At 40.8% G+C, this 14,853-nt stretch overlaps 1 protein-coding gene across 3 annotated transcripts; it reads left to right on the forward strand.

The window, feature by feature from the left end:
• The first annotated feature begins 3,706 nt into the window (after positions 1-3,706).
• Positions 3,707-14,108, forward strand: TMEM14A (transmembrane protein 14A). Of its 3 annotated transcripts, none has more exons than XR_016511794.1 (4): positions 3,707-3,827; positions 11,156-11,257; positions 11,849-11,936; positions 13,813-14,108. XR_016511794.1 is itself a non-coding variant. In XM_090280481.1 (4 exons), the coding sequence occupies exons 1-4, from the start codon at positions 8,067-8,069 to the stop codon at positions 13,850-13,852; spliced, it is 300 nt and encodes a 99-aa protein (XP_090136607.1). In that variant the 5' UTR covers positions 8,041-8,066; the 3' UTR covers positions 13,853-14,108. The 3 variants fall into 3 exon arrangements, 1 of the variants encoding a protein (XP_090136607.1); XM_090280481.1 differs by lacking the exon at positions 3,707-3,827 and adding an exon at positions 8,041-8,136; XR_016511793.1 differs by lacking the exon at positions 3,707-3,827 and adding an exon at positions 9,680-9,876.
• The last annotated feature ends 745 nt before the right edge of the window (positions 14,109-14,853 follow it).

Genomic DNA, 14,853 nt, shown 5'->3' on the forward strand with positions numbered 1-14,853 from the left:
CTATCTGCTTATTCATCAGAAAGTGCAAATGAAAATTTGATGAATTCCATTCAGTTGATAACCTTGTTAACAAAGATAATGAGAAGAGAAGATCTTACCTATTCAAAGTCCTGCACATCTTGTATACAACACTGCTAAAAAGTTGTGACTTGCTTAAATATGTTATTGAGACTTTCATAATGGAAGCTTTTGGTCACTTTTCAGTTTCCTCAAAATGTGAAGAAGCACGTAATGAGTTTTTGGACTTTAGAGAAATGGAAGGAGATAACCTCTTTAGACATGTGCCTACAAGATGGGTGTCATTGCTCTCAGCTATAGAAAAGATGCTAAAATGTTGGTCTGCCACAAAATCGTATTTTCAAGGTGTATAACAAGAAGAATGACCTTCTTTGATTTGGAAATATATTGATGACGAGAATGGAGAGAAGCACTACAGTAAAACAGAAGTGTATATGCTGTTTTTCCAAAGCTGTCTGCTGGTCATTAGAGGCAATAAATGGCTTAGAAAAGATGGAATGACTACACCTGAGCTGTTTGGTATTATGTATAGGTTGAGACAAAAACTTATGTGTCAGAAAAAGGACTCATTTTTTGGAAGTAAGACTGCTTCTGAGTTATATATATATAAAAACATCAACAGAAAAGGGCAGCCAAGTTAAACAGGACTTTCTTAATTTCTTTACTAGAACTGTAATTTACCTGGAATCCAATTTCAATGTCATCAGTTCACATTACCTCTGTGTTTTAAAACCACGTTCCCTAAGGAGGAGATGTTTAAATTATGACATTGTGTGCTCCAGAGCATTTAAAATTGACAGCTATTTTAGACATGGATAGCCTATATGAGGAATTTATAGATGCAAAGGACCTGACTGACGAACAGCTGGTCTATCAAAACAAGCCTGTAGATTCATAGTGGGTGGACATTTCTGGAGAAATGGAAATGAATTTCTACAAATCTTAAAACTTGCTGTTCCTGGTAAGTAAGTTCCTAAGTATTCCATAATCAAACATTTTTGCTGAGAAGATAGTGAGCTTAACGTCATCATAGTAGACTGACACTAGGGACCAGTGTAATATGGGCCTGAGAAGAGCACAACTGCAGATTAGGGTGACTTTTACATTTGACTGTGTTTGTTTTCACCACTACATAAAGGAAAAGAAGGACATCCTACAGTCTGCAGGCAGTTTAGGAAAGTACTATTGGAAAAAGAAAGAATAAAAATATTATTCTATGTGGGATAGATATGTCATTTTTTACTAAATATAGGAAATATCTAATTAGTCCTATTATATTTATATTCCCCTTTTAAAGTCTTAAGTATATTATTTTGATTTATATAATTTGCATTTAAAATGTCCATACATATTAACACAACAGTAGGTGTCTAATTTAGAAATAAACATTATACATATATTGGGATGCTTGTTCAAAATTCCTTTTACTGATGAGCACAGGCCTAAATAATGAGTAGCCATATGGGATTTGGAAGAAGAGAAGAATCATGAGCCAGAAACAAGCTTTTATGTTTGTTTAAAAATCAGTAAGTCTCCTGTGACTTTGGTTGTTACGAATCAATCTCTCAAAGCCAGGGTATCCCTGGAAGAACGGGTACAAACAGAGTTTCTGAACATTTAAAAATGAGGACCAGGTTCAGGAATCACAGGGTACTCATTGAGGTATAAACATCCTGTGAGGTCCTGCCTGAGCAGTCAGTCTGTCTCTCCATCAGTCAGCCTCTCCCTTGCTCTCTCTTTCTCCAGTTCCACATATCTACAATTTAGAAAAACCTGCATTGCTATAGTTTCTCCAAATCCAGAGGGGCCTGAGAATGGAAATCAAGAGATTTGAGAGTTTGGATAGGAAAAGAAAATTCCTATTTTCATCAACCTCTAATTAAAATTTAGCATTTCTTTTCATTAGGAAAACAGGCAGCAAACCACAGCACTATTAGTACCTGTGACTGTCATCACTAGGAACCACAGATAGTCACATGTTACAGATACCTCAAACTATTGTTTATGTGCTTCACCACTTGGAAATTATGGTAATTATTAAACTCACTTCTAGATCTTGTAATTTAATAAAGAAGCACATCTGTTACATCACAGATTTAATGTTTAATAATTTGATAACTGTATTTCAATAAAATTGGCTTCCTTGGCAATCCTATGTATTTTATCTTGTGCATTTCTCCAGACTGCCAAAGGGGTTGATTGCACATTGGGAGTTAGAGTCTCTAACAGATAGGTAGAGGTCAGTAGACTTTACAGTACCCCTGCCTTGTGCTCTAACCTTACCATTATTTGGAGTAGGTGGCAGCTGGTGGCATGTGAATTGAGAGGACAATGGGCCCTTTGTCTAAGGACTTTCCTGTTTCCAATAGTATGGCATTCCCATAATATGCAAAGAATTGTTTTTCTATGTTTAGGTGAAAATGCCATGAGTAGCAATATCATGAGGCTGTTGTTACCTTCAAATACCTTTGTGACAGGGGTGGAAGGAGTCTCAGAGAGCATCTAGTCTGAGCGACATCTAAAATCCAGATTCAGAGGGAAGTTATTTACCAGTTATTTATCAGTTAAAGATAATGAGGCATTCCAAGAGGGTTTTAGTTTTATTCTGAATAGGGGAGGGGATGGGGAGGGAGAGGGAGAGAGAGAGAGAGAAGATGGGAAGAGAAGGGGTTGGACAGGAGCTCTGAGAGAACTTAGAGGCAGACTTCAGGACACTTCCTGCAATTCACATTCCAGGGCCTGCCATCAACTCTAGTGAATCTTCAGGTATCTGAACTTCCTAGGACCAACTTAGACTTCTCATAAGTTAGTCACATTACTGCTCAGAAGCACTTTGAAGAACTTTAAAGATTTCACAGGGTTTAATGTATATTACTAGCTCTTTAAAAAAAAAATTCGTTTATTCCCAGTTCCACAGCACCTCTAGGGCTGCTTGATGACTCCTAGATGCCAGCCTTCTTTGTATCTGAAGGGTTATTATGTAAGGAAGTGGCCGCGAAGGCAACACTGGAGTGAGATGAGAAGTTGTTTCCAAAGTCAGGTTAAGGTTCTTTCTGGGAATGAATTATCCGGGAATAAGACAGATTCGAAGTGCCTTCCAGTTCTGGCACTCTATACATACCTTTCCCTTCAGATACTTAAGCCCTGCTCATCCTAGGCTTGAATAACAAAACTAGGATCCTGATCTCTTTCCGCCCCCCATCTAGATGACCGCTTACATAGAGTGTGTTAACGAAGGGTGCTTGAGGTTTGAAACCTGACAAACGGAAACTTTAGCTCCCGCCACTGAAAACGGAGACATCCTGCTGGAGAGTATGTAAAAGACTTGGGTTGTTGCAGACACAAATATCTCTGGAATAATGAATGAACTTCAGCGTTAAAAATCTTTTTCTTTCTGGGATACCTGCTACGCCCAGACCCACAACTTGCGAATGTCTGTTAGTTCCGCTCAGTCCGGCAGGAAAAAGCGGACCCCAGACCCCGGGTCCGGGCCAGAGCTAAAAGCGGGGCAGACGGAACTTGGGACCAGATCCATCCGCCGCCCTGGAAGCCGCAGCGCCAGCACGCCGGCGGCCTACCTCACTGGCCACCTCGCCTCCGCGGGGCGGGCCTGGGCGGGGCAGCACTTGACAGAGGGCGGGGGGAGGGGGGCGGAGGATGCGCATGCGCAGCACAGGGACGGCCCCGCCGGGAAGCAGCAGCCGCGCGGAGTGCTTGGAACAGGGAGCGTTGGCGACCTCGACTGCTTCCGCGCTTCAAGTAGAAGTTGACCTGCAGCTGGCTCCCGAGAAGAGGGCTCGGGGCTGCAGGTGAGTTGTACACCTTGCAGTCGAGCACTCCCCGCCCTGAATTTTATTGCAAAGATGCAGAAATAGGCAGAGATCCAAGCATACAGAGGACCTTGGTAGGTTTTTTTTAGAAGCTGGGGTGTGCTCTCTCAGGGATGGCTTCTCTCATCCTCCTGGGACTTCCCCACATTTCTTCCTTCTTACGGTCTGAATCTCTCACGTGTCCTCCCTCCTACCTTGGAGCTAGGGAGAGGTGGGGCTCGTGGGGCTCGTGGATCGTTGCAAAAACGCCTGGCAGGGGTTTAACATTCCCAGCACCTCCCAGATTTCACTCGAAAATGTCTTTCGAGCGCGAAAGAGTGCGAAGGTGGGTAAGTAATTATTGATACTCAACATATGAAAACGCCTTTTATATGGTAGCTTATGGAAAATATCTCAGTGGGTTCCCCAAATTTTGGAGGGGTAGGGGCAAGGCGGGACCTGGTTTTGCACATGGTGTAAGTCATTTTGCTGCATTGCACTCAAGACGCTTTCTGGCCTTTCTCAGTGCTGAGCATCTTGTTCGTGATGAGAGTGCGATGCGTCCCACGTTGTCCCCCACCTCCATCCCTTTCACTTTAACTCAGCCTCCGGCTTTTCATGGATGCTTCTTGGTTCCTCAAATGGTCCTGCGATGGAAAAGGAGCAAGAGAAGTGATTGCTTTTTGTCTGAATTTTCTCTGTGAGTACAGAAACTTCTTGCAAGGATTGGGAATATATTTATTTTCCCTCCTTAGAACAACAGTTCATTTAAGGAGATTAAGGCAATAGCTTTTTCATGTCACTAGGTCAGTTAACTGTCTTCAGACAGAAGTTAATTAGGTTCACTCATCCCTCATTCATTCAGCAAGTATTTACCAAGCACCTGCCTATGCATGTCAGTGAGCTTGATCCTATGAGAAAGACAAAGATGAATTTAACCTGAGCTTTACCTTCAAGGAGCTTGACTGGCTGAGCAGAGAGATAAGCTTTTATAACTAACTTAATGTCAGGACACCTCAAAAGAGTGTCAGAAGAAAAAATGGGAGGCCCAGAGGAGGAGAAGAATCAGCCTTTCACACCAGGTGGTTGAGTTAAGAAGAAAGTAAGGTCCCCAAATTACTATCTGATAATGAATGCTTTCTCTCAAAAGTGTCAGATCTATACAGGTGTTTTCCTGACTGTATGTCAGGCATCTTAGACTGAATATGTTTCAGAGAGGTCTCATCATTCCTGGTCACCTCCCTCCTTCGCCCACCACACACTTACTACTGTTCCAGCGCTGCCTGTTTCAAGGAACAGCACCAGGTCTCCCGTGCCCCCTCCTCTGCTAGTGGTGCAAGCCAGAGACCTGGGCAGGGGTCATCTCCGACTCAGCCCTCCCTGTCCCTTCTACATCCAGGCGTACTGGGTCTACCTCCTGACCTCTCTCATGTCTGTCCACCTCTCTGTGCCCTCATTGCCCTATCTCCAGGCCAGGCTACTATCATCTCTTGCTTAGTTTACTGCAACAGCCTCTCAGCTTATTTCCCTGCCTTACTTCAACACATCTCCCTTTTCTGAAGCTACAAAGTGCTTGCGGGAATTAAATCTGATGGTGAGGCTCCCTTCATTCATTCCTTACTGCCCTGGGGACAGAAACCAGACTCCCTCACATGGCTCATCAGGCCCTTTCTTTCTCACCAGCCCCATTTCTTTTCACAGCCTCCTTGCAATTTCCGTTGCGAAAACATATGCTTTCTCATGCCACTAGGCCTTGGTATATGGTCTCCCTTCTGCCTACAACACGCCCTTCCTTGCTACCCTCTCATTTGCTTACTCATATTCTTCCCAAGGCCCCAGCTGGGGCTGTGCTTCCTCTATGAATCCTTCCTTAGGCACCTGAGCCTCATCAGGTGCCCACACCTCTCAGGGCTCATTCACATATCTGCCTCCTCCGCTGTGCTGTACTGCAAGTCCTTGAGGACCAGGGCCATGTCCAGGGCCTTTTCATTGCTTCCTACTGCCTCACACAAAGAAGATGCTCAATAAAGTTGCTAAATGTAAGTTGTAATATTATGGTTTGATTCACTGAATGCCTGAATCATAAATTCACCCTCTCGAAGTTGTTTTCTCAGTGGCCTTACATACGTCAAGCTTAAAAATTAGTGTAAGGGTGAACAAGAAGGATAATTATTATTAGAACAGCTAATATTTGTTGAGTGCTCGGGTATGTGCCAAGCACAGTTGTAAGTGCTTTACAGTATTAACTCGTTTAATTATTATGACTCTATGAGGTAGATATTTTTATTATCCGTGTTTTGCAGATGGAGGAACTGAGTTACACAGACACTAAGAAACATGCCTAATGTCACACAGCTAGTAAGTGGTGGCATCATATTTGAAGCCAAGCATACATTGTGGAATATGGTTAACTGTTTCAGAAAGACACTAAATAGGACTGAACATGAGATGCTCATAGGGAGAAAGGTGGTAAATTTCCAAATGGAAGACAGGGCAGTGTGCTCACAACGTTAAGCTATGGAGTCAATCAGAAGTGATTAATTCAGAATTTAAAATTCTGAACATCTGTTTACCTTGCATATTCACTATTTTTCAGCCAGCAAACCCTGTTATGAGAGGTATTATTGCTAGTGGTTAGGAATGAGACTTCTTTGAGTCTGAAATCTTGGTTCTGGTGTGTGACCCCAGAGATGTTGCTTGCCTTCTCTGTGCCTCAGTCTCATCTGGAAAATGGGGATAGTAATGGTAATTCTTACTTCATGGCACTGTGGTGATAATTAAATAAGCGGTTACATGGAAGGCCTTAGAATGGACCTAGCACATGGTAATTGCTCATAAACATTATCCTCATTATTATTTGTTCTCTATCCTTTAGTTAACAATGGTTTTTGAACGCAGGTCCTTCCTACACATTTAGTCCCACTGTACCACTGTCTGGGCACAGATGAGCTCCCTGTTTTATTTAATTCTTCTTCCCACAAATGTTGAGAATTTTTCAATATAGCCTCATTTTCAGTACAGTCATCTCCTCCTGTGCCTCGAATTCCCTCCCCCAAGTTCCTTTCTCACAGTAAGTTCTAGCTTACTCTCTGAAATAAGCTCAGAATCCTTTTTCCGTTCTTCTGCGTCAATCTGTTGCCAGTTGTTAAAGGAAGTAAAAGACTGGGTTAACCTAAATGACGAGCAGTGAGAAAACTAAAAATGCAATGAAATCTCATACATCATTTCTTACGTGTACAAAGATAATTATTTTCCCCATGGAGAAAGTATAGATTCAAGAAGTTAAGTTATAAAGGCACCACAGGACCCTTAGAGGAGATGGTGGTAAGGATGGGTGTGATGCAAGGACCAACAGCTAGCAGTGACCAGTGTCCACATCTCCAGCCTGTAGCCAGCACTTTCTCCTACAGCTTAGAGAACGGTGGGCGGGACTTCAGTGGAACCTCTCACCCCAGTGTATGTTCAGTTGCTGCTATGATGCACAATATAATATCATTGTCATTCAGTTAACTTGGTACCGGGGCTTTGTTATATTCTCTGGTGATTTACCACTGAGTAAGCGTGCATGTCTCTGCCACCAGAGAAGAGCTGTCTCATAACAAAGCCAGTGACAAAGCAGCTGTTAAAGTGAATCTGTGGTTCAATCAACAAATGTCCAAATTACTCCTTTTCTGTTCTTCTGTGTGAGGAGGATGGAGGAAAAATAGCCATACAAGTATGAAAGAATTATAAGATGGCGTTTTGCAGTCAAGGAATTTAGAGGAAGAAGAGTAGTTTGCTCGAGACCAGTTGGATGGTCAGGCTAGAGTGGGTAGGAGGTTGGGAAGTTGTCAAGAGGGGGGTGAGGTGTAGAGGGTGGATGGGGTTTATAGTGGGGAGGAGGGGGGACATTCCAGGCACCAAATGAAAAGTGAGGATTGTGGTGTTGTCTCCAGTGAGGAGACCCGGCTGACCGCAGCAGAAATCTTACTTGGGGAAGTAGCTGACCGTGCAGCAGGTCAGGGAGACAAGGAAAGGAGAATCAGAGTGGGTGTCCCCGCGTGTGCTTGACAGCGGTGAGCAGGGTGGCACTGTGGTGGAGTGTTGCATAGGTGAAGACTGAGCTTCCCTTTTTCAGTCGAGAAATTCGTTTTTATACTTCTGGGTAATACATGTCATTTTTATGTGCATTTGCTCTCGCAAACTTTTATTTTGTAAAATTTGTCCCTTCCCCCTTGCTTTACACTTGCAGTCTTGCCAATGGATCTTGTTGGTTTCGGTTATGCAGCCCTTTTGACATTCGGAAGTATTTGGGGATATAAGCTGAGAGGTAAGCCCAAGCAAGATTTTTCATCAGAATGACTTGATGGGGGTTGGTGATTGTGCTAGGATCAGCTGAGGGTCTGTAAGTAGGAAAGAAGCCAAAGATGTCCCAAAGGCAGCTGAGGCCTGGCAGTGCAAGGGACTCATGGAAGGAAGGGCATTCTGTCCCAACGGCAGCTGAAGCCCGGCAGTGCAAGGGACTCATGGAAGGAAGGGCATTCTGTGGGGGTGCGTATATAGAGCATTCCGACCTGGGGGTTCCAGGTCTCCCTCCACTACAAAGTTCTATTTTTACCTGTCATTATCAGTTGCATAATTGATTGATTTAACCTCCTCAGGGCTACTCATCAAATGAGGACACTTTTTTGTTTACATAGTCATAGTGTCAAAAAGCTGAATTATGTTGATATGGTGTGCTGCAGAGGAAAATTTGTTGAATACCTAAATATCGTATCTGAAGTTATCTCTCCATCTCTGTCCAAAAGAAGAAAAGAAAAAAAACCTAGTGGATAAATTAAAGGGTTTTCATGAAACAAAATGAAAGGTCAGGTTTTATATTTCACTTTGTTTTAAGGTAGAAGCATTTATAGTTGTGATGTCTCATATTTCTCTTTATGAAACTTTAAAGATGAAGTATATTTTAAAGAGTGTTATATTTGTGGCCTCGGTGGACTTGAGTTTGAGTGAAAAAGCAAGGTCTACGCAGTTAACAGGATTCCTTCCTTCCTTAGAGATTGCTAAGAAGGCCAACGCCAAGAACAGTTCTGTTCAAGTCTGAGGGGCTTGCAGGTTAGAATAGGTTCTCTGCTGTAATTTCTGAGAGCCTGTGTAGCATTGTGGGTATGTATTTGATGGGGGGAAAATGATGACACCAAATTAAGACCTGTAAACAACTACATAAAAGTTGTTGTTTCATAATCTATGTTAAAGAGGATTTAGTGTAAAATCCTGATAGGATTGTTAAAGAAAATTTTTTTCATTGTCAAAGACATGTCTAAATAACCTTTACTACAGGACAGGAAAGAACATCTAGACATTTCTGCCTGACTGTAAGAGAGGTGGAAAGAAGGACGTGTGGAAGAGTGTGTGTGTGTGTGTGTGTGTGTGTGTGGTGGGAGAAGGGAGAAGGGGAGGGGATTACTTTACTATTCTAACCCAATCTAACCCAGATCTCTTCAGGAACATATGAAATCCCAATAGCTGTGCCCAGTTGCACAATATGTTCCTTGGCTTCCCTCAAGAGACCCCTATTAAGTGATTCTGGAAGCCCCCGAGGGTACTATATGTTCACGAAGAAGCCCACTCTTGTAGCATGTGGGTTAAGAGCATAAGCTACAAAATAATGCATTCCTAAATTCTGCTCCTGACACTACCACTTACTAGCTTTGATACTCTTGTGAGTGGTTTTAACTTCTGGGCCTCAGTTCCTCGTTTGTAAATTAATCTGTTAAGATTAAATAAGATATTCTCCTTAACCATAGTCTTACCTGACTTCTGTTTGACCCACAACAGGGAGCACCCAGGCATGCACTTCATCAGTATTTATCTAGGGCTGGCTATGTACCTGGCACTGTTTCGGGCCCTGGGAAAACAGCAGTGAGCAAAAAAGATGTGGCTCTCACCACTGAGGAGGGAAGACTGACATTGCTATCTGATGATGAACAATGGGAGATTGTAATGGGGGCCCTTATTCCAAACGATGGGTCAGAGAAGGCATCTCTGAGGAAATAACACTTAACATCCAAAGGTGAGCTGCAGTTGCCCAGGTGAACACTGCAGGGAAGAGCAGTCCAGGCAAGGAACAGCATATCTGGATGCCATAAGGAAAAAAGAGTTTGACATATTCGGGGAACTGAAAGAAGAGCAAGCTTGGGGTTTTCCTAAGTGCAGTGGGAAGTACTGAGGGTTTTTAATTAGGAGGGTGGCCTCTCCAGATACATGTTTTTAAAAGATCATATTGCTGTGTTTAGAGAATAGAGTTGGGGGTTTTGGAGGGAGCAGTGAGAAGTTTAATATTATGTCCAACTGTAACATTCTAAACCTTTATATATTTGACATGGATGCTATTATTAACCCGGTTTTGCAACTGATAAAACGCCGAGAGGCCAAGTGACTAGCTGAAGACCTTCAGGCAATAAGTAAAATAATTTGGTCTAGAATCTAGGGCATTTGGTTTCTCATTCTGGATGCTGCTACTGCTGCTCCTGGTGCATGTGTGTGTGTGAATGTATGTGTGTGTGTTGCTGCAGTGGTTCTTAACCCTGGTTGCAATATGAATTCCTATGGGTATTTTAAAAATAGAGCTACCGTGACCCTACTCCTAGGGATTCCAATCCAGCAGATTTTAAATAGAGTGAATTCCATGAAGCAAGGAGGGTGCGTGTCATGTTTAGTGTCACTGGCATGTAGCCCAGTGCACAGAAAGTGCTCAGTGTTGGTCACAGCGCCCAGGTGCAGTGGGTGGATGGGTTGAGGACTGGCTGACGCCGTCAGTCCCCTGGTTCTCCCCATTTCTCAGTATAGTCACCATCCCGATTTCTGACCTCTCGAGGCTGGGAGGTTTGTTAATTATTCAGGATAGAACCAGCGCTTGATATGCATAGCACTCCTCTCTCTACCCCTGTAAGCTAAAAATACTCTACATCTTATTTTTATCATCACAACCTCACAGTAAAAATGGAGACAAGGAGAATAGGAAGAAAAAAGAGAGGGACATAAGTCAACTGATTGCCCAAGGTCATGCCATCAGTGTCAGAGCCACGGCTATAAGGCAGACTTTCTTATTCCCTGAAATGATACCTAACCCTGCATGGCTGTGCATTCAAAGGTTTCTCAGCCTTGCATCTAGGGTTCAGCATGCAAGTCATTTCTTACAAACTACCCATGAATAGGCCTATATTCAGTTTGGCTTTGTCCAGTCACAGTACCCAAATACAAATACATTTAAATGTGCATGTATCATACTCGGAGTAATTCCTTACATTTTGTGATTCTCTTTCTGAGCCCATACTTTCTTTTCCCCCCAGGTGGTGTTCCATCTTTGATTGCTGGTCTTTCTGTTGGAGTTTTGGCTGGCTATGGAGCTTACCGGGTCTCCAATGACAAGCGAGATGTTAAAGTATCTCTGTGTAAGCGAAGCATTTTTCCCGGTTATGGAGAATCACACCTGGAGGGTAGCTGATATGATGCTTCTAAATTTAATATTATCACTTAGTCTGTTGTTATTTAGCCTCCAGGCATCAAATTTCCCAAAATGGAATGCTATAAAATGAAAACTCTCAACCTACTTCTAAATACTGAAATAGTATTATTTTATTAATCAGGTTTTACTTTAAAAAAGGGTACTAATTATTTTCCTAACATTCAGTTACCTAAATATTTTATTGGGTTCAGGTATACTACCTGGTGTTCCTGAGGGAAGTTGAATAAGACAACTGTCCTTGTCTTCAAGGAGTATTCTATAAATAGATATTTAAGTTAGAAAAGACTTCCTTTTAAAAGATATTTCAAGAACGGATTTTAGCATGCTTGTTTACTCAAACCTTTGTGATGAGCTAGTTTAAGTGTTTTCATAGAGCACTCCATCTGGAAGAAAATAGCAACTCAATACCCATGCATAATAGTTGTTACATTAGAAAGCTGAAATGATGCCCCTTTTTCCCAGGCAAACATTGGTAACATGTTTGAAACTCCAGTTCATGCATTGGTTTGTTTTTTAGTTACAGCATTCTTTCTGGCCACCATAATGGGTGTGAGGTTTAAGAGATCCAAGAAAGTAATGCCGGCTGGACTGGTTGCAGGCTTAAGGTAAGAAAAACTTTTTTTTTAAGATTTTGTTTATTCATTTTTAGAGAGAAGGAAAGGGAGAGAAACAGTGATGTGTGAGAGAAAGATTGATTGGTTGCCTCTCTCACGCCCGCAACCAGGGATCTGACCTTCAACCTTGTGCTGTGACCTGGAATTAAACCAATGACCCTTCAGTTCTCAGGCTGGCGCTCAGTCCACTGAGCCACACCAGCCAGGACGAGAAAAACTGTTTTGATTTATATTTTTTTCTGCCATCATTTTGAAGTGCTGAATTTTTGGTGTAAGTCAATTTTAATTTGAAATGTCAAAGTAATTTTTATTACAATAAGCTTGACTGTGAAACCTTAAAATATCTGTGTTCAGTCAGTGTTTGGTATTGATGTGCACATGAACATTTTTATTGCGTATACATACTTAGTGTTGCTGTAGTATTTGATCACATGTACATTTTACCTTTTTCAGAATAAAGACTAAGTTAAGCCTCATTTTTCCTTAACATTTACTTTACTGAGACAATAAATGTACTCATTTAAATCTGATACTCATTCTGTCTGATGGAGTTGGACAGAGTGACAGTCTGCTGGTTATTCTGAGTTTTTAAGGGAGAAAACAATATTTTTTAAAGTAAATAAACAGGGAGCCTTAAGTTTCTTTTAATTTGATCCCAGTACTTCTATCCATGAGATTAATCATGTTACCCAGAAAAAATTTATAGATTACATTTTTAATTCTTCCTGAAAGCTGCCTTTTATATATTGAAAGCCTTAAACATCTTCATTTCCTTTTGTGATTTGGAATTTATTCTGAAGAAATAATGAGATGTATCCAATGACTGATGTTTATTGCAACTTTATTCCTAATGCAAAACATGATAAAACTAAAATATTAGAAACCTAGAAACTCACTAGTAATGAAATGTTTCAGTAAATGTTTTGTCCACTAAATGGAGTATTGAGCAGGCATTACATGTCATGTTTTCAAAAACGATTTAGTGGCACTAGAAAACCTTAATAATATAAGAAGAGAGTTTTTTAAAAGGGTAAAAAACAACCAAATACAGTGTGATCTCAATTTTTAAAAGTTTGTATATAAAAAACCAAGTTAGGAAGGGAAATACCTCAAATGGTTCAAGTTTGTCTCTGGGTGGCAGCATGATGAGTAATTTTCTCCAGCTCTGTAGAATTTTCTAGTGTAGCTATGTTTATACTTGTGATTTGGGGAAGAAAAATGTGATTACAGAGACTGCTTTCCAGTTTTAGGCCTGTCTAAAAATGATCCTTGTGGTGGAAAGAATCAGAAGTAGGGTTTGCAGATCAAGAAGACAAGACCTCAGAAATATCAAATGCCTTTTAAATTGCTATCTTCTGCAAAGCACCACTATATGTTTTAGATTAATTTCTCTATTTTAGGAAAATGACGACCAGTAGTTTCAATTCTGATGGTATAAGGAAAACAAATAAAACACGTTTATTAAAAAAAAAAAAGAAAAGAAAGAAAAAAAGACAAGTCCCCAGTCAAGGAAAAGTAGCTGAGATGGTAATAACCCCTCAAAATTGTTCCACGATTATTTTTGCAACTTACTCTACTTTGCAAGCTTTTAAAAGTTTTGTGTTTCTCTCATAAAAACTTCATCCCATAATTGAAGAACAGCGAATTCTGATTCTTCTCATTCATTGAGTGAACGTTTTTAAGTGGCTAATCCAGTCATGTCTGGGAAGTACAAATACAGGGATAACGGGATCACCCGTGCTCCAAGCAGTAGAAGTAAGAGGGAAGACTGGCAGCCAGAGTTTAGTCACCCTGCGGGTGGGGGCAGGCGGCCCTTTCTGTCTCATGCCATGTAAGACACCCTCCCTTTGCCTTTCTTTTCATCCAGCCTCATGATGATTCTGAGACTTGTCTTAATGCTGCTCTGAGAATCCGGAGGAACTGAAAGCTGAATTCACATCATTCTACACTAACGGGGAGAGCACACTCTTGAAACTCAAAAGATAAATTTCAGTATGGAATGTTAAGTGTCATTTAATATTATTAGAAACAAAAGAAACACTGTTCCTCTAATGTGAACACTAATCTGAGGTTTTTTGTTTTTTTTTTAACAAAACTTTGTTTTCTAATTGTCAGGTACTGTTTTCATTAAAGATTTTTAATAAATTGTGATACACTCTTTCATTTGCTGTGTTTAGTTTTATGTGTGCTATTTTCAACAATTTCAAACACTCGTCTGAAATAAGTGTAAATTAAACCACAGCATATCAGATAATGGAATGTCCTAACTGGACTTCACAGAATGCTAATGAATCTATATGTCACTTATTATATTAGAAATTATATTTTTTCATTTTAATTATGTTGCTGCCAGTGTTATTTTTCTTTAACGAAATCTCATTTTCAAACACTCTGTACTAAAAGAATATATTCAGTATTCAAATAAAAGATGTTCTATGTTAAATCTGGTTTTTTTTCTTTTTCATTATAGTTTCTTCTCTGTATATTCAAATCATCTTTGACATTTAAATATTTAATTATTAATGAAAGATGTTGGGAAGGAGGATTATTTAAGCCAAAACTCCTTCTCAGGAGCAGATATTCATTCCTTTTCTCTCTTTATCTATCTATCTACCAGTAATTATTCTGAAAAACAAAATGATTTCATCTCAAATCACCACTTTATTTTTAGGCCTAGTTATGACTTTTTAAAAGATTCTATGTATGCATGTATTTATAGAGAGAAAGAAAGAGGGGAGAAAGAGTGGGACAGAAACATCAATGTGAGAGAGAAACATTGATTGGTTGCCTCTTGCAAAAACCCGAAGTGGGGTCTAAACCTGTAATCCAGGCATGTGTCTTGAAGGTAATGCAGGACAACACCCAACCCACTGAGCCACACCCATCAGGGTGGCATAGTTATGACTTT

The sequence above is a fragment of the Furipterus horrens genome, unplaced genomic scaffold (assembly GCF_987537825.1).
Source record: "Furipterus horrens unplaced genomic scaffold, mFurHor1.1.pri manual_scaffold_6, whole genome shotgun sequence".
In the NCBI taxonomy this organism is placed as follows: domain Eukaryota; kingdom Metazoa; phylum Chordata; class Mammalia; order Chiroptera; family Furipteridae; genus Furipterus; species Furipterus horrens.